At 41.2% G+C, this 18,755-nt stretch overlaps 1 protein-coding gene across 11 annotated transcripts in view; it reads left to right on the top strand.

Moving 5' to 3' along the window:
• Window positions 1-18,755, top strand: part of OSBPL1A (oxysterol binding protein like 1A) — a 149,705-nt gene that overhangs the window by 106,872 nt on the left and 24,078 nt on the right. For 10 of the 11 annotated variants that reach the window (XR_014550256.1, XM_083622880.1, XM_083622886.1 and 7 more), the window contains 2 exons: window positions 11,396-11,558; window positions 15,307-15,463. Coding sequence is in view for 10 of the 11 variants with exons in the window: in XM_083622880.1 (XP_083479006.1) it covers window positions 11,396-11,558; window positions 15,307-15,463 (320 nt within the window). In the remaining variant the exon portion in view is untranslated. Of the gene's footprint in view, window positions 1-5,329; window positions 6,082-11,395; window positions 11,559-15,306; window positions 15,464-18,755 lie in introns of those variants that run through there. The other variant, XM_083622881.1, reaches the window with a different exon arrangement.

The raw sequence follows: 18,755 nt of genomic DNA, 5'->3' as shown, positions 1-18,755 counted from the left end.
CTCAAATGCATGAAGGTTGGCAGGTATATGTATATGTGGGGGTGGGGAGGTGGTGGAATTGTAAGCACTGGGGTCAAATGCCAATGAAATGCAAAAAAGAAAACTCAAAAGACAACTGAATTAAAGCTTAAATATATGCAAGATCAGCACAGTCACTATTCACGATGGCAGAACCGTAAGCCCACAACTTATGCACATTTAACTTGTGCACATTTAACTTGGCAATTTATTTATTTGCTTAAAATAAAAAGGGATGGGAAGGGGCAGGTTCTGGGAATACTGACTTTGGCAATCCCATCCACCATTGAACCCAATGGGTTCATGCCAGAATGTAATCCCCACATTGTGTACTTTGTAATTGAAGATCACAATCAACCTACATTAGCTCTGTTAACATGTTGGGGAATAGGAAACCCTTGTCTGTATTTAAGCCCAGATAGAATATATTGAAGATTTATTCAGAAGTTTCATGATGGAATTTTCTATTTAATGTTGCTTTGTTAAGGGGGGGGGGACTAACTTTCAGATCAGCAGTAGAGTACTCTGGGAGACTGAAGTGTTCTCCCACTGATTTTTTTTTTTTAATGTCATTATTTCTGTCAGATCTGTATTCATATAGACCTGCTTGTCTTGTGTAGAATGCAGAAGGTATTGCTGGCAAGTAGGTGGCAACTAAACTGGAAGATGAACAGGTGAATGGATCCTTGATGTGGCTAATGTTAGGTCCTGTAGTGGTATTACCAGAGGAAATGGGGACAGAATTGACATTGGGTTAGACTGTGTGTATAATCTGCAGGATACCTTTGTTCTCACTGCAGCTAGAATTCAGTTGTCAAAAATCCTGTCTGTTTTAGACCAGAATTAAGGCTCTCCCCAAGATGGTTCAAGTTCCACAAAGCCAGCAGTTTCAAAACTAATGCAGACATGACTCATTATTGGTAAAGATGCTGTTCAACGTCACAAATTGTGCATACTTTCAACTTAGCCTCCACGTACCCCCACTTTTCCTTAAGTCTTTCCAGCCCAAATACAGATGAGGATGAAGTACTTGGGACCAGCAAATATGTTCCATGTTGTGCTGGTCCTGAATGTGTTGCTAGAGGAATCCTCCTTTGACTTTCCATGTGCCTGTTGTTGCTTATGTCCAAAACCAGCAGGCTGGGGTCTTTTAGTACTGTACTGTTTACCATCCTTATGCTGGCTTGTCACTGAGTGTTTTTGTGATGCACTATAGCAGGGGTCAGCAAGGTTTACCGGCCATGGACGGATCACTCCCACAGAGATTGTCCGTGGGCCAGACTGGCGTAGTGCAACGCTGGAAATCGCGTCTGTGCATGTCTGCGGTGCTGGAAATTGCTTCTGCGCATGCCCAGACACCAAAAATCATGCCTGTGCAGAATCAATTTTTGGTGTCTGGACATGCGCAGACGCGATTTCCGGTACCTGCGCAGATGCGATTTCTGGTGCCGCTTGGCGAGTCCCCTCACCGCGCTGCGCCAGTTTAGCGCAGTGTGCAGGGGATTCGCCAAGCGGGCGGCTCGGTTCTGGGGCAGCTCGTGGGCCAGTAAAACGGTCTTCGTTGGCCGCATCCGGCCCATGGGCCACACGTTGCCAACCCCTGCACTACAATAAGACTGAATAACATGAGAGGTCCAAGTTTCTTATTCTGGATTTGAAACTCCAGCATGAATGAAAGAAAAATATTCACTATCATATGACTTCGACAGTGGATACGTTGCAAAATGTTTGAGGATATTTCGGAACCTGAAATGCTTGTTGGGGATAAAACAGGTTGAGTGGTGGTGTGCTGCAACAGAGCAGAAGTGAGATTTAACCCCTTAGGTTGAATCACATGACAAGGACTTAAATTACTAATGTGCTTACATAAATCCACTGCTTATTATAAATTAATTAAGCTCATGAGAAGACAAATAAAGCTACAGTGTAGCCATTTGTTTTCAAGGTAAATTGTTTTCAAGGATAATTGGGTGCATTATAGAATGTTGAGCTCTATTATACGGTATTGTAAACTTGCAAAAGCTCACCGTTAATCTGTATAAAGTTATGGCTAAATTTTAAAACGTTTTTATGGTGGTAGATGTGAGTTCAGCTTTGTTTTTCCTTTAGCAAGTTGTATTGCAAATGAGGAAGCTTGAGCCGACCGTGACTCGCAGCACCAGTTACATGACAGTGCAGCCCATACAGTGAAGCCATTGTAGGCTCTGCAAAAATAGTCTTGAATAGTGAAAAATCTGAGCATATGTCTTCTCCTGTTACACTTGAGATAGGAAAAAGTGTTGGAAGAGGGAAGGATTTGGCAAGTTTAAACTTCACAAATAATGGCTAAAAATGCACCTGCGATTACTTAATGCATCTAAGTAATTATTCAATTGGACTGTGTTCTTAAGTAATGTATATTACTTAAAGTGAACATTAAGATAGCTGTGTATGGGATTTTTGCCAGGAAGGTGAGGGATAAAACTGAAATGCAATGAAGTACTGGTTTGGAAACAGACTAAGCAGCACTCCAAAGCCAAGCATCCCAAACCAAAACTTTCCTCAACAACACTGATATTCAGAGGTTCCCACTGAATAGTCACAGCATATATTAAATTAATACTGAGCAGTATAAAAAAAAAAATTAAGGGGAAGGCGCATAGTCTAGTGGCAGAGCCTCTGCTTTGTATGCAAAAGGTGCCAGGTTCAAATTCCAGTATCTCCAGATAGGGCTGGGAGTTTTCCCCATTTGAAACCTGGGAGAGCTGCTATGTTCTCAGTGCTGAGTGCTGAGCTAGGCTGACCAATGGTCTGATTTGGTATAATGCAGCTTCCTGTTATTAACCACTGTTTAACTTTTGCTGCAAGTTGCAAGATGATTTTACCCATACTAAATATATATGTCTTTGTGTGCCTCTTTTCCCCATTGACTGGGGCAAAGGAAAGTTTCTTATTCTGGATTTGGAACTCCAAAGTTCTGAAATGCCCTCCAGGAAAAGAATGTGTAACAAAAACTTCCCTTTCTCTAGCAATTAAGGTGGAGTCAATTTTTGAAGAATGGGGGAATGCAGGGTGGTTGTTGCTGTTGTTGAAAAAGGAGTATTATTCTGTGTGGGATATAAGCAGTAAGCCTTGCAGAATGATGGCATAAATCTGTAGAGAGGGTGGAGGCTGCATTTGCTGTTAAGCTTAAATGAATTGTTTTCCTGCTTGAAAATATTTACAGTGGTACCTCGGGTTACAGACGCTTCAGGTTACAGACTCCACTAACCCAGAAATAGTACCTCGGGTTAAGAACTTTGCTTCAGGATGAGAACAGAAATCGCATGGCAGCTGTGCAGCAGCAGCAGCAGGAGGCCCCATTAGCTAAAGTGGTACCTCAGGTTAAGAACAGTTTCAGGTTAAGAACAGACCTCCAGAATGAATTAAGTTCTTAACCCGAGGTACCACTGTATTGTAGATCCCCAGAGTGATCTTGGGATAGTTATCTGGATCAGGACTACAGCATGGGGAGAGGCAATCTTGCTCCAATGGAAACTTCTCCCTACCACTGCTATGCTAAGCTGCAGGACCACAGTAGGGGGCCAAAGGGATAAGCCCATTGACCCCACTCCAGAGAAGACCCCCTCATGTTGGCATCTCTGCAGTAAAAACCACACTCAAAAGCAAAAAACCTGATTAATGCCATAGTTCAGACCTTAGCATTGCATATATTAAAGTGCAACACTAAATATAGCTGTTGTGGTCAGGGTCAGTATAAAAGCTGTATACTACTGGGTTATAAAATGTGTAGGGTCCCTTTGTACCTAACCCAGTTTCTGCCATCCATGCCCATTAACAAATGTACTGAAATCAGATGGGCACCTGTCCCTGAGTCTTTCTTTTTATTAAAATAGCTTCAGAGGACATTTTTTGGGGGAAAGAATGTACGTCTAGCTTATGAAGTTCGTTGCTGAGTGCTCCATGTGACTCCGCTTGTGAAATAAATCTATTAATGTGTTGGTGATGGTTGTTTCTTTAAATAGCACCATTTTGTATTCTGTTTCCCAAAATGAATGGAAAATTAAAATTCTGAATGAAATGAGATACTCATTTACATTCCCCCCCCCCCCGAGAATGTGGTTCTGATTACAGGGATATTTAACATCCAGCTAGGTCACTCAGGCTGCAGTCTTAAACTCGTTTAATAGGAGCCGTTGCACAAAATGGGACTTATTTCCAAGTAAATACGTTTAAGATTGTGCTTAGAGGGGAGGGCTGCTAGGCTTCATAGCACTGTTTGTAGGCCAAGCCTAGGCTCATTTAGTTGTTCTTCAGTGGTGTAGCCGTCACATAATGTCTTGTTGGGTGGTGATTCTGGGGTTAATCTTCATCATTTAGGCATTGTTTGATTCCCATTCCAACATAACCATCCAGGGGTCCTTTACCTTTACCTGCTAGACTGTACTGGCATAGATACTTCCCATGCAATGTATTTTGGGGGGTGAGGTGAGGGGGTAGCAGGAGTGTTTTGTGTGTGGTCCAATAATCCATGTGGGATTAAAATGTTGTCTCACCCGTACGGAATTCTCAAAAAGTGTGTATGTTTTGTTTGTCTTTCTTTCTTTTTGCTGCAGCAGCAGCCATACCAAAAAAAATAAAAAATAATGGAATTGTGGTTTTCCACACTGCTTTTTGAAGACCTTATTTCTTTTCATTTTTTTCTTTTTAAAAACCTCAGCATATATAACTGCTTTTTTGGGGGGTGGGGAGCAGCTACATTTACCAGTTTAATTGACAGGCAGGACTTAAAGTGGTCCAGCATTTTCTGGCCTTAAGGTAAAAGAATGAGAAGTTTCACTGTTGGATTTTTGCCTGTCACGGAACTGTGAGGAATAGGAGTTCTACAAAAATGGCTGACTTCAAGTTGGTATAACAAATAATTAAACATCCCCCTCCACCTTTTGAATTGCGTGTTGTGGTTAAAGGTGGGGCAAGACACACTTTCTTGTCTGTCCTGTCTGTCCTGAACTTCAGAAGACTCAAACCTGTGCATATTTACCCGTGCTGGAAGAAGTATGTCCCCCTGCGTTCAAAGGGACTTAAAATTTCGAATAGACATGGTTAGACATGCACTTTTAAATCCTCCTGAATTCAGTGGGGCTTAATCTCAGGTAAACGGGATTAGAACCGCAGTAGTATTATTCCTTGGCAAGCCCTCTATTTGACAAAAGTTGCACTTAGGCTTCAACTGTAACGCGTGTCTTCGTGGAAGAGAGAAATATTTTCGCAGCAAGCAGGATGCCTCCGTGTGGCTTGCTGCACACATGCTCCCCTTCCCACTCTTTAGGACCCAGCAGGAACTGGAGTCAGGACTTGGGTTAACGGGTTTGCAGCTCCGGCGAAGGCTTGGCTCCCCTTTCCCTTGCATCGTCCTGAAGTGCGCGCGGGGCGGGCGGAGGAGCGGCTTCCGTTTCTCCTCCACCATCCCTCTCCGACTCCCGCGTCTGTCTTGGCCAACTCCAGGAGGCGCGGGGACCGCGTGGGGGCGCCCCAATTTGGCCCTCCAGAAGCCGACGAGCAGCGCTTCTGAGTCAAGGGCTTTTTTTTTTGCTTGCTGCTTGCAGCAGTCGGTGCAGGGAAAGCGCCGGCGTCCTAATTAAGCTGGTGCTGCGCCTGCTGGCTTGTATCGCCGCTATCCTTGGTTGTTGTTGTTGTTGTTCGGCCGGGACGTCTCTTGAAAGCCTTCCCTGCTCGGGAGCTGCGAGCCTGCAAACTGTCCCCGGGCGTGGGGGGAACCCGCTTGGCTCTCGCGATAAGCCCTGCAGAGGCGTTGGTGCAGTTGCAATAGCGGCGCCGATTTGGAGAGCGGACTAGAAAAACGAGAAGGTGACTGAGGCGGCAGCAGCAGCAGCAGCAGCAGCAGCAGCAGCAGCAGCCGAGACCTTGCAGGGCTGCGCGCGAGGTCAACAATGCCCTGGTGACAGGCGGGAGGAGAGGACTCCGGCTGGGCAGCTTGCAACGCAAGACGACCTTTGCCAGCAGCTCCTAGGATTCACCGTGTGTGTGTGTCAAGGTGTGGAGCACAACAAACGAGCTGGAACGGTATGTTTCTCGGGGCATGCAGGGCTTGTGTGTGTTTTTTTCTTTGGCATTACGTATCTGTGGGGAAATATTCTTGAGGAAGAGATGGAAGGTGCAAGGACAGGAGGGACTGATCTGGGATTCTGCCACCATGGGAAGGACATGCTGCCAGGCTTTGCCGCTCTACTAGGCTCAAAATCTGTTCCATCACCCCCTGACCCTGGTAGCTTGTGCTATAAAGCTGAAAAGTTTGTAGTTTCTGGTGCGTTGTTTTCTGATGCTGAAAGTTTAATGGCTTCCTTCAGACATTGGAATGCATTCCTCTTCGCTGTGTCAATGAACCTTTAAAAATGCCTATGTGTTAAAACATAAGTCAGTTCTCAGAACTGAGTTCTGGACATTTTTTTAGTAGTGGGGGCTCCTTAAAAATAAATAAATTGAAGCTTAAGTAGAGGATGCAAGTAAAATTATAGTTTGTGGTATTACTTCACTGACAGCATTGCTTTTGTAGTTTCATAGAAGTTGGTATTGTTGTATTTCAGTCTTTGCAAACTCCAAAGAGATGTTCAATATTGACATTGAGGCGTTTTCAGCCATATCACTATAGTAGCACATAGATACAGGTAAGCTTCCTGTCAGGTGTGTGTTCTGTAGAACAAAGGATATGCTTTGGCTTTAAAATGCAGTACATACAGATCTTAATCTTAATTTGAAGGTATGAAATGAGGACACTGAAACTAAAACTGACTAATTTACTTGAAGTCTGAGACGTGAGTAAAATTCAGTAGTAACCTAACAAACTGCTATGCCCTTGGAAGTTAAGCCCTATTGGTTTTCAGGGTTCTTACAAATAAATGTATTTAAAATTGAAGTTAAATTTTTCATAACTTAATTCTGTTTATTCCTTTGTGGGAAGCATATTACTTCTCAAAAGAGTGATGCTTGGCTGGTTTTATTATTTGCTGCAGTGCTTCTACTTAATCCACAGTTTTCTGGAAACTATCGCGCCATCTGCAAGGTACGTTTAAAGTACTGTAGCACTGTACCACTTTAAACAGTCATGGCTTCCCCCAAAGAATTCTGGGAGGTGTAGTTTGTTAAGGGTTCAAAGAGCTGTTAGGACACCCCTTAGAGCTACAGAGAACTACAGTTCTGAGTTCCCTGAGGATGGATAACCTACTCTGCACATTGTAACTCTGTGAGGAGAATAGGGGGGCTACCTACTGAATCATTTTTTTTTTAAGGTTGGTCTAGTGGTGGTTGTGTTCATGATAGTTAAATAGAACCTCCAGGTTCTGAGACAGTCTACCTTTTTGTATCTCTTGGTGTTGGGTAAACAGCAGGTGAGGTATGTCACCTTTAGGCTAGTGCCAGGTTGCAAAATCAGGCTGTGGGAAAATGCTCGCTTGATTAAATGGACCTTTATGTCTCTTCTTATGTTGTAGGGGACTGCTGTCTTACACCCACTTTTACTCATGCTGAGTTACCTACACGGGTATTGCTTTGGTGTAGGAAATTATGACATGCACAGCCTGGGTGAATGGGGCTGAAAAGTAGTGCTGATGTGCAGTGGACCCTGTGGGAACTATGGGTATTTGGCCCGCCATTCACTGGGTACTACTAGATCTGAGTGGCAGCTAAACTAAACCCATTAACCCCTTCCCCTCCACTGTAACCAAGCTTAAGAAGGTGTAGCTAGGGTATATTTGTTCCCATTCATCCCTTGCTACCATCCCAACTACAATTTTTAATTGTAAGGTCCTTGTGGACAGAGACAACTCATTCTCTCTTTCCGTTTTTTCCTCTTTCTCATATTTTATTTCTTTTTCTTATGTTACACTGGAAAACACAAGGTAGCAAAGTTCTATGCAAAGATGAACTTTCTCCAAACTTTAAACATTACAACAATGCCGCCTACGATTATGTTAGCCCATCCCTCATTCTTCTAGAACGAAAGGCTGTTATTTATTGCCTACTTGAAGGTCCCATAAGAGACTTCAAGCACTTATAAAGGGAAATCTCAAGTGCAACTGCAAATATCTAGCTTACCTCATCAGAACTGCTGCAGACCATTAAAAAAAAAAATTCGAAGGAAAACAGGGTGATGGATTAATCCCTAGAATGTTGATCTTTCCCAATTTATTGTGGCCCTTAGGGGATTTATTTCCAGCTCCAAATAGTATGAGTATTGTGTGTTGTGCAGATGTCTCTTCATGACACTTGGCACACTCCCTGGAAAGATGTGGAAGTGTATAAGCCTTGCTTATGTGTTACAGGGCTGGCCCTACTCCAAATGGCACCCAGGGCGAGGAATATTTCAGTTCCCACCCATTTGCTGGGTTTTTGAAACCCTTTTTGTGCATTGTGTTTGCAGCCCTTTTCATGGTTTTGATGCACAAGTTGCATACTGTGTATGATTTGTTCTTGTTAGACAAGATGGTGCATTTGTGCATATGGATCCTATCGCAGTCATGCCCACACTGTTCACTGAATGAGACTGTTGAAAGGCTTCCCACAAATGAAAAGCATCTGTTAGTACAGCCCTGGCCATGCAGCTCAATGTCCCCAGCTTTGCAAGTGAATATGTAGTTTTCAGCTGTTGAGAGGATCATTCAGTGAATAGCCTGGAGCCCAGGTGATTGTGTGCTCTGTGTGCTGGCAGCTGATCGCCAGTATTTCAAGTTAATGTGTTTTCTAATCCTGCTACTAGAGATCTTTTAACTGGGTCTTTAAAAAGACCTGCTGCCAAGAGCATACTCACAATCCTTACATCCAAATTCATGAGATCCAGAATGTTGCTGTTCCTGCCTCCTTCAGTCCAGATGGTGATAAGATAAAGTGCAGAATGGAAATTATAATGTAAGGCAGTGGAATTTGCTCCAGTTTGTTACTATTTGACATAGAAATTTGAACCAAGATTTTGTAACTCTTCCAGGGTACATGGTAATTCTTAATTAAATCTTGTTTTCTCTCTCTCTCTCTCTCTCTCTCTCCCTCTCTCTCCCTCTCCACACACACACACACACACACACACATTCATTCCCTGGGTCAGTTCTTTTCCCTTACCATTTTTGACCAAAGTGTGCACTACAAACAGGAAAAACATACTTTCTCTGCACAGTGAGTTGTGGACCCAAGCATATGACCATGTGGGAAAATAAGTGATATTTGGGGATCTAAAACTCCACTTTTTTCAGCACCAAATTAATCAACTAATAGGTTTATGTCGATACTTGAAACAACTTGGTGATAGATCAAGGCCCTCTGTTTAAAGTTGGCAAAAAATATTCAATTGCAGGGTAGTATTCCTCTCCTTACAGAAGGCCCTTCGCTCCAGAGGAGGCTTCCATTAACACCAGACAGAGGGGGAGATGTACTTTCCCCCTTTCTCTCTGCGATGACTTTACTTTCCTTCTACACCCCTCCAAAATATGTTCCAGAGAATTAGGGAACCTCTTTGGAACAGCCATAGGAGGTGGTACTGGGAGCTGTCATTTGGTACAACCCATATTTTATGTGCACCAGTACCAATTTTGTGAGACATATTGGTACTGGTGGTTCAAGTTACTTCAGCATAAACAATAATACTTTTAGCTGCCCTTAAAGACACAATGTTAAATAGAAAACTATAATTTTAAGGGTTGATTCACTTTAAATGACTCTGTAATGACTATGAGCAGTCTTTCAGTCATGGAAGTTTATTTGGGTAGAGGACAATATTAAATTGCGCATTGCCTCCCCAGTTTCAGCCTCGTGTTCAAAGCTGTAGCTTCTTCTTTAACTTCTCATACTAAGTTTCATCAGTATTGCACATATATCTCTGGTTCGCTGCTGTAGATATGAAACATGTGAAGTACCGTATACAGAAATATAGGGCTTCAAATAAATCAGACTTGGCCTGTATGGTGGGCACAATCCTGCCATTCTGCTCATACAGCTGTTCTTACAATATATTAGGGACAGAAAGAGAGATATGGAGGGTGGCGACATGGAAACGGGCCTTTTCTGAGGTGACACCTCTTTTGTGGAATGGTCTCCTCAATGATGCTTGCCTGGTGCTTTCATTACATATATTAGGCGCCAGATGAAAGCCTTTCTCTGCAACCAGGCGTTTTGCTGATTAACATTCTGTGACCTTTTAAATGTGTCTGTGGAAGAGGGTGTTATTGGTTTATTTTGCTTCTGTTTTACTATGTATTTTGTGTTTTCATTTTGTATTTTTTTGTTGTGAACTGCCCTGTGATCTTCAGATGAAGGGTGGTATACACATTAAATAAATAAATAAATAAATAAATAAAATGTACCTACCGTCAATTTTCCTTTAATTCCACAATAGACTTCATATGGTGAGCCTGTCTTGTAGAACACTCAAGGAAAACACTGCTGCAAAGAATGGCCTGATTTATGAACATTCTAATTTGAATCTGCAGGGCCTTCTCTGTAGTGGCACTCTGTTTATGGAACTCCCTTCCTCCTCTTGGAGGTGCATAGAGTGCCTTTGTTAGTGGAGTTTCACTGTTGTATTTAACACCCATCTTTTCACCTGGGCCTTGGGGTAAATTAGGTTGGTGGGTGACATATTGTTGACATACTGTGCTGCTGCAGAAAAACAGTGCTTTTATGGTAATTGGTTTTGTCACTGTTGTAAAATTTATTTTTGTTTAATGTGAATAATCCAAACCTCCCTGGAATGCTGATGAAAGGCAGTATAGAAATATAGCATTGTAAATAAATCATTGTAAAGGAATTTGAAACAGAGCCACCACTATAGACCACAATGTATTAGAAGACTGATAATGCCAGAAGGCTTTCTGAGGGATCCTAGGCCAATCATTTTTTTGGTTTAAAAGTCAGTACCAATATGTTAAATAAAACCGGGAAAGAAACTGCCTGTCAGTGGAGCTCAGTAATAATGACATAATATACTTAGAATTGCCAATAGCTAAGGAGCTGCATTCAGGACTAACTGAACTTCATAGAATCATAGACTTAGAAGAGCCTGTTGTGCTACCCCCAAGCTCATACTAGCAGTTCCATGAATTATACAAAAGTTGCATTAACTGATTAATAGGAAACTTGCTTTGTCTTTCATAGCGCCTTCAGTTTTAGTTGCCAATTTTTGCTTAGACAAATTCTTTTGGTAAGCTTTCCTATTCTGTGACACATTAAAATGGTGAGACAAAACTTCATGGCGAGTTCCCTAGTCATCTTAATCCACTTCTCAGAGCTTGTTGACATGGTTTAGTTAGCAAACTGGAGCCTATTCTTGAAATAGCCTTGAGTTTCACGTTCTTGGGAGAGATGAGATTTTATTCATACATGTTTCTACTTATAGGTGAGGAATCTGAAACTGGAGCATGAGCAAGAGAAAAACAAGATCTTATCTGAAGCTCTAGAAACACTAGCTACTGAACACCATGAATTAGAGCAGTCACTGGTCAAAGGGTCACCACCTCTCAGCATCTTTAGTGAGGAACAGTTCTATGATGCTGTTTCAGGTAAGTGTGTGACATAGAAAACTAAAATGTTAGGGGTTTTTTTTTTCTTTAAAAGACCAGGGTCAAGGGTGTGTGTTTATGTATAAACATATGCATATACACACACCTTGACTTCTCAGAGTAATGAACAGAAGAAAAGGCCTATCCTGTCACAAGTAGTTTGCAGTATAAATTTTGACTCTGGCTAGGAAGAATATGTTGAAAGGGGCAAAAGTAGCAAGATTTGGGTGCGAACAGCTGTAACTGGATTTGGAGTAATGAATTGTTTACTCTATAAGTAGTAGGTATGTAAATCTTGGTTTATATACAATAGAGCTCAATTTTTATAAGAGCCACGGTCACTCCTAGCCTGGCTGCTTTTTGCCATCTGTGTCTTGCCTTTCCATCTAAAAGACAAGGACAAGCTAATGAAAAAGGAATTTAGATCATGATTCAAAAACAAAAATGTGGTTGGTGCAGACTCAGGAGAAGTAACACTTTAAAAACCCATGTTCAGTGTCTAAAAACAGATTAAAACATAATACACACAATTTCTAGCTTGCCTGACCAAAATGCATTAGATTAAATTGAATTGCACTGTTGTGAGGAGAAATGCGCTGTAATAAACTAGGTGTTCAAATAGGTTTCTGCTACTGAAACCATTCAGCTGGCTAGGATTTCAGGGTCATCTTAGAATGGACAAGTAGTTGTCTTGACCATGTATAATGTGTCCTCTGCAGAAAATAAGAACCAGACCTCTTTGTTTGATTCCTATTTTTGGATAATGACTGAAGGAAAAAGCCTGTTCTCTGAGAATGAGGGGTGCATTGTGGGTTGGAATCTGCATGCTGATCAATTGAGTGGGAGGCATAAATGAAACTGAACGCAGTTTCCCTTTTGTAAACTTTATTAAGCTACCAAAGGATTTGAGAGAGGTTTTGCCACCAGCAAAACCCCTCACCAGGGTCAAGAAATGCTGGAGAGAATGCGTGGTTTGGCTAGCTTGCTTAAGAACCTTCTGTGTGTTACTTCTCTACAGGCAGTGAGAAAATGTCGTTAAGCAAGAGGGTATGGTCTGCCTAGTAGCCATTTGTCTTGTTGATGATTGTTTCTCAGCATTAAATTGTCTTGTGAAAATTATTTATCAAAGGCCTTTCACGGAACCTGAAAGACAACACAGCTGCTCCTAATGTGTGCATGCATACCATAAGTGTCTTCTGATATGTAGAAATATAACACAGACAAATTTAGTGACTGTGCCAGAAGGTAAAATCTGTCAGAACTTAAGGAAACCATTCTGGTGGAAGAACAGGGTTGTCTGGGATATAGGTTATTATTGTTATTTATACCTTGCCCATCTGGCTGGGTTGTTAGGATACATACAGATGTTAATATAAAAGTCTAAGCCAGAATTGGTGCACTTGTATCCTAATAGAACATCTAAAGCTCCTCTGGTAGAACTACATGTCTGATATGCTTTGTGCCTCCCTTGCGGGGGGGGGGGGGCGAGTGAGGGGGTTGGACTCCATCTGAGTGCTGCTGTTTCAAGGGAATGTAATTTCTCATTTGTTTGTGAAGTTTGATAACATGATCAAATTTGAATACTGCACCAAGTCGTCGGTTACTGAAATGCAATTATTCAGGAATATTACAGTTGCTTGAACCAAAGAAAATAACTGGGTGGGAATAAGGACAGTTCCTTTGTATGAAAGGGATTGAAAATTCACAAGAAAACAATCATCTTGGGCAGATAAAGCAAAAATAAAAAATAAGCTTGGCTCTAAGAGAGAGGAGAAATGTAGGCTATTTGTTTTCACTTGAAACTGTATTATGGGCCTTGTAAGCTGCAGTTTTAATTAATTGCTGTAAGACTTTACAATTGGCAGGTCACCTGGAACCATACAAATCCCTTGTTTTACAGACTTACCTAAATTAATACGTTTGCCTTGTTATGCTGGCCTTCTGTAAGTGGATAGGAAGAGTCTGTTTACAATCTTATATCCACGATAGCAAACTCTTTTGAAAAGTAAAGCTCCCTGTCAACTTGGGATGTCTGTGAGGAGATCAGGAATTATGCAACCCTAAGGTCTCTTGTATTACCTGAATGGTTTCCTGTGCACCATAATTAACCTGTAAAGCTTCACTTGTGCCTTACAGAACAGCTTGCTCAGCAGCTAGTTGCCTTAAAAAAAAAAGAAGACTGCATGTTTGGTATAATAGGACTTACCTAGTAGACAGCTAGCTAGCTAATATCTGCACCACATAAGTATTAAAATGTAGCAAGAGAACTCTCCTGTACATTTTGGTATCTAACACTAGGAATAACCGACTGTAAAGGGAAGGTTATGAGCCAGTTTCATGATCTGAAGAATCTGCTTCCATCCTGAGTTCCATGTCTCCAAGTGTCTTGGACTGTTAATATCCATACATAAAAAACAGCCAATATATTCCAGCTCTTGAAATTTTGCATTGCCATCTATGCAAACATAGTGTTTGCTTTGATCAGATTTGTTTATAGCACAAACTGTAAACATTTATGCAAAAGGTCTATGTGCTGTCCTTAGTTCCTTTTCTGTGTTTGTAGCTGGGATAGAAAGTAAGTGACTAAACTGGGTTTTGCCAGACACTGGAAGAAAAAACACGCCCTCATAGAACAAATATGTTCTATGAAGCCTAGGATTGTTGGTGGTGGGTTCTAAGCTCTTTAGATACCACCTCCTTCTCCCTTATGGCTGGTAAAAGTACAAGTAATGTGTTTAAAGTAGCAAATGCAAATCTGAATGTGTGTGTGTACGCGCGCGTGCGCGCGTGCGCGCACACACACACACACACACATACACACACACACACACACACACACACACACACACACATACATAGTTGGTGAGATTTCGTACTCCACATTTAAAAATAGAGTTCCACTGGCCCTGAATAGCATTGCCTAGTTGGCTTTGCTACCCATTTGGGTGAAGGAAGGTCATGGAACTTGTAGTAATGTGTAGATGCAGCTGATAACAGAAATCCTGGGCATCTGCCAGATGGGTATGATTCAGAGAAATGCCGGTCCTTGTTGAGTGTATTTCAAAGGATTGTTATGTGTGTAACCAATATGAATGCCCGTTGTGCTCATTTACCATGTTTACCATAGTTGGTAAGAATTTTTTTTTTTCCTTTCCTCATTGGGTTGGACTTGCTGGTGAGTATATTTGCTTTAATGTGTCCAGCTGTGTTTCACTATGTTTTTATCCTTTATTGTTGGGGCATATTAGTTTGAAAAATCTTGATGTACATTTTTTTAAAAAAATTACTCAGGAGAATACCTGGTGTTAAATTTAACTAGTAGCACAGGAATTAAACAACACACCTAGAGGAAAAGGCTGGATTCTCATATTAAAACTATGAAACAAAGAGTTGTGTAGGAACTCGTATCTTAACCCTGATTCCAGTAAGTATGGTTAAAGGATAGGCTAATATTGCACCTGTAGCGGGCCTAAGTTTAGGAGTTGGTAAGATGTTTTGCTGGTACCCTGTACTTGTCTGTCCCTGCTCACATTCCCATCTTTGTATAATCCTTGGCGCTGAACAATTTGCTCACCCATGTTCTTTCAGAGACTCAGTCTCTACTTGTACTAAGTTTTCACTGGACAAATGCTGTCATCAGTACACCATAGGCTACTTAAGTTTCATTACGCTGTGCAAAGGAGGTGTCCATTAGCCTGCGAAAGGCTAGCCTGAAGTGTGTCTCATTTGGCGTTCATCTGTCTTACAGATTCAGAATCCGAAAAATCATTGAGTGGATTTGAAACTGTGACAACTTACTCATTAGAAGACAGCGTGGATTCTAGTGACACTATAACGTCTGACATGTCTGGAGAAAAGACCTGTAAAACTGGAGAGACTCTGTCAAATGGCATCAAAAAACACAGGTAGGATTTTTGTCTAGAGAGGCTGCAACCTTTACTGCTGTGCTAGAAAAAAAACCCCCAAATGTGGTATCTATAAAAGATACTTGGGGATACTTCTGCCTTTCCCCTTGAACAGTGGTGGAACAGAAGTTCATTAATATGAGACCATCTTTTTTGTTGTTAACATTTTTTTAAAAAAGTGAGGTACATTGATGTGACTACACCATGCTGCAAATGAAATACATGAATTCTTAACAATGCATGTTTCTGGCTCATTTAAATTTGTCTCACTGACATCAATACTGGTCTCTTGTTTCTTCATGTTTTTTTAATGTGGGTCTCTTACTGCTTTTTAAAAAAAGTTTCCAGTTACTTGATCGCCTTTGCATTATCATTCATTAAATGCTAGTATTGGCCAGATATTTCAATATGTTTTTGCAAACAAAAAACATCAAAAGCAAGAGGTCATATTGAAGACAAATGTCACACATCTTCTGCTTCATCTGTTCTTAACTTTTTTACATGTAAAAGGAGGACAATAGATCCCCTGTGACATGTAACAAACACTGCACCTTATTTCTCAGGTTTCAATGCAGAGAGAATTTAATATGTGCACATTTATTTTTTACTTCCACTGTTTCACTATCACTAGTTGCTTGGCATAAAGATGGTGACCTTATTTTATTTGCTGAAGACAAATTCAAGAGAGAGAGTTCGGTTTAAATACGTTTCACTCTCATATGTATCAACATTTCCATGCTTGCCTCTTGGCTCAATTTAATGCATTCTGATCACCGCAAAATGGCACCATGGCTTGTGTGCAGAATGAAACCTGTCATGTCTTCACTCACAATTGTTGTAGGACTGTAGAAATATTTCAGAATTTCTAGGCACAATGAAATTTAAACAAATAAGCAGTCAAAATTCCACACACACCCCAGATTAAACTCTGTTTAATAAATAATAACCAGCACTCCCCACTTCATCTCCCATGCCCCTTCTCACGTTAGATAAGATAGTCCTGTTAATGCAGTTTGCACAGTGTTCATTCCGTGGAGAAAGGAAGGATTAAGGTCCTTTATCAAATTATTTTTTGCTAGGCAGCAAAGATAAGCTCAAAGCAGCTCTAACTATAGGAAACAATCTGCAATTTGGCAGCTTTCCACAATGCTTGTTGTAAAACTCTATTGCCAAAATGGTAAACAAGAGGTGACAAGAGCCGCCAAGCTCTTATTTGTTCCCCAGTCCCCTGGCATTTCTCTTCTTTCCACTACAGATGTCTCTCATTAGGCTTTTTGGTCACTATTTTTTTCCCCACATCTCTATAATTTTGCCCCCATACCCTTATTCAGCAATAATGATGTCTTTTGCTGTTTTTTCAATGGACTTTTCGGTAGTGTTTTAAAAATGCAGCTAGAGTGTATTCTTTTTTAACTTTCCAGCTCACATCTCTTTCTGAACTATATTGCAATATCTGACCTGTCATCTGGCACTATTTAGGGAATTGGTGTCTGCAAATACTGTATATTGATGCAGATTCTCAGAGCTCTGTGGGAAAACCAATCTAAATTTTGCCTTGGAGCAAACTTCCTCAGGGGATGAAGCTGTTCAGTTGTCTTGGGATTCTTGTACTGTTTTCTTTTCTTGTCATACCGTGACTACTGTTGTAACATACATTTATGTGGGCAATGTTTTACCATGGTTTGTCTGAGTGTTTTATGTTTGCATTTATAACTAAATATATATATATATATATACAAAGGGGAGGAAATGCATGTGTAATTTTAAATGTAGCTTTGATACAACACTAAGGTGAACATACTTTTATGGTAAAAATTGTAAATAAATATCTGTCATGATTCTAGAACCGCAGTGATGTTTGTATTACATACAGAAAAGACATTCTGCCAAAGTTTGGAATTGGACATGTTTTGCATGCGGCATGTGACTTTTCTGCTAAGAACGTAGCAAACCAGTTAGTCTTGGGAATGAGTTGTCATTTCATCTGACATGTTCACTTTTCGGTTCTCATGCTTAGGCTTACATTATGCGCAGTTCTGAAACAAGGATGGGGGGAAAATAACTAAACACATGCACAGGCCTAGTAGTGTCTTTTTGTCTGTGTGTTTGTCACTTGTTACTGTGCCATTTCATTTTTAAAACGGAACAAGAAACTGGCTGCTCAGTTTTCCTCAGTGGAAGTTCATTTTGAAGTGTAATAGATCGAAGGGGCAATTCTGGCCGTGTTACTCTGTCATAATCACATTGACACTGGCATAATCCCGGTTCAGCGTTGGTGTCAGCAAAGAGAAGTGGTAAGAAAAGTTGCTAATGACTCTAGGGTGCTGATTTCAAATAGCAAAAAGATTTAAACTTCCATAATGATATTTAAAAACAATATTTTAAAAGCCCCAAATATACAAAGGCTAACTGGGGGCTTATCAGTGAGCCAGACATGTAAATAATGTTCATTAGCCCAAGTACAGGCAGTGACCATTTTATGTGCATCGGATTGACACGTGATCACGCACACACTCATTGCTGCCAACCCAGAAGTGGTCCCAAAGTGGGGTGGAATGGGGGCAGGGTGGGCTTATGCAAACTCCACTTACACACACAGGTCAGGAATGGAACCACCTGTATGTAAATGTAGAAACAACTCCTGTTCTACCAAAAAAAAAGCATGTTAACTGATTTCCTCAGCTGTTTGTGTCTATGTGCAATAAGTGGCATGCCGAAGGAAGTGCTACTAATTGGCTGCAGCTCTCACTCCCAATGAGGTCTTGTACTGTACTTCGTTTTTTGTGATTGCAACAGGAAGGAGGACCCCTTCTGGTTAAAGATTCTGTGCTTTGCTGGTACTACCAGGAGGTGACGTGTTGGCCTCTGCCAAAATAAAGGCCATATACTGCTCTCTCTCCCATCTGCCTTAATTTTTGTGCTTTTAGGGCTGTGTCTAGCGACACAAACTATACAGTCAAGTAACTTCAGAGTTTCAGAATTGAGATGCTACTTGCCCCTCGTCTTGGGACTTAAATAGATGCTGAAGTTCAGTCCATTTGTAGCACTTCAAATGCTGTTAGTTTCTTGAATGACACGAAGCTGGTTTATTGACTCTTGGTTGGATTGGGGGTAAGGGATTGTGAAGTGGGGAGAACGGGGAGGAAGGTGGTAAGGAACTATACATGGTTGGTCTTCATACAGTGCTCCAAACATTGCTGAAGATAAAATAGTTGTTGTACCATGCCTTCCACCTAGTCCAGAAGATTATCTTGGATGGTCTGGGGTGCGAGGGGAAGAGATACAATAGTCC

The sequence above is a fragment of the Podarcis filfolensis genome, assembly GCF_964270895.1.
Source record: "Podarcis filfolensis genome assembly, chromosome: 7".
In the NCBI taxonomy this organism is placed as follows: Eukaryota; Metazoa; Chordata; class Lepidosauria; order Squamata; family Lacertidae; genus Podarcis; species Podarcis filfolensis.
The sequence above is the reverse complement of the archived record's forward strand: the minus strand, read 5'-3'. Positions and strand labels throughout refer to the sequence as shown.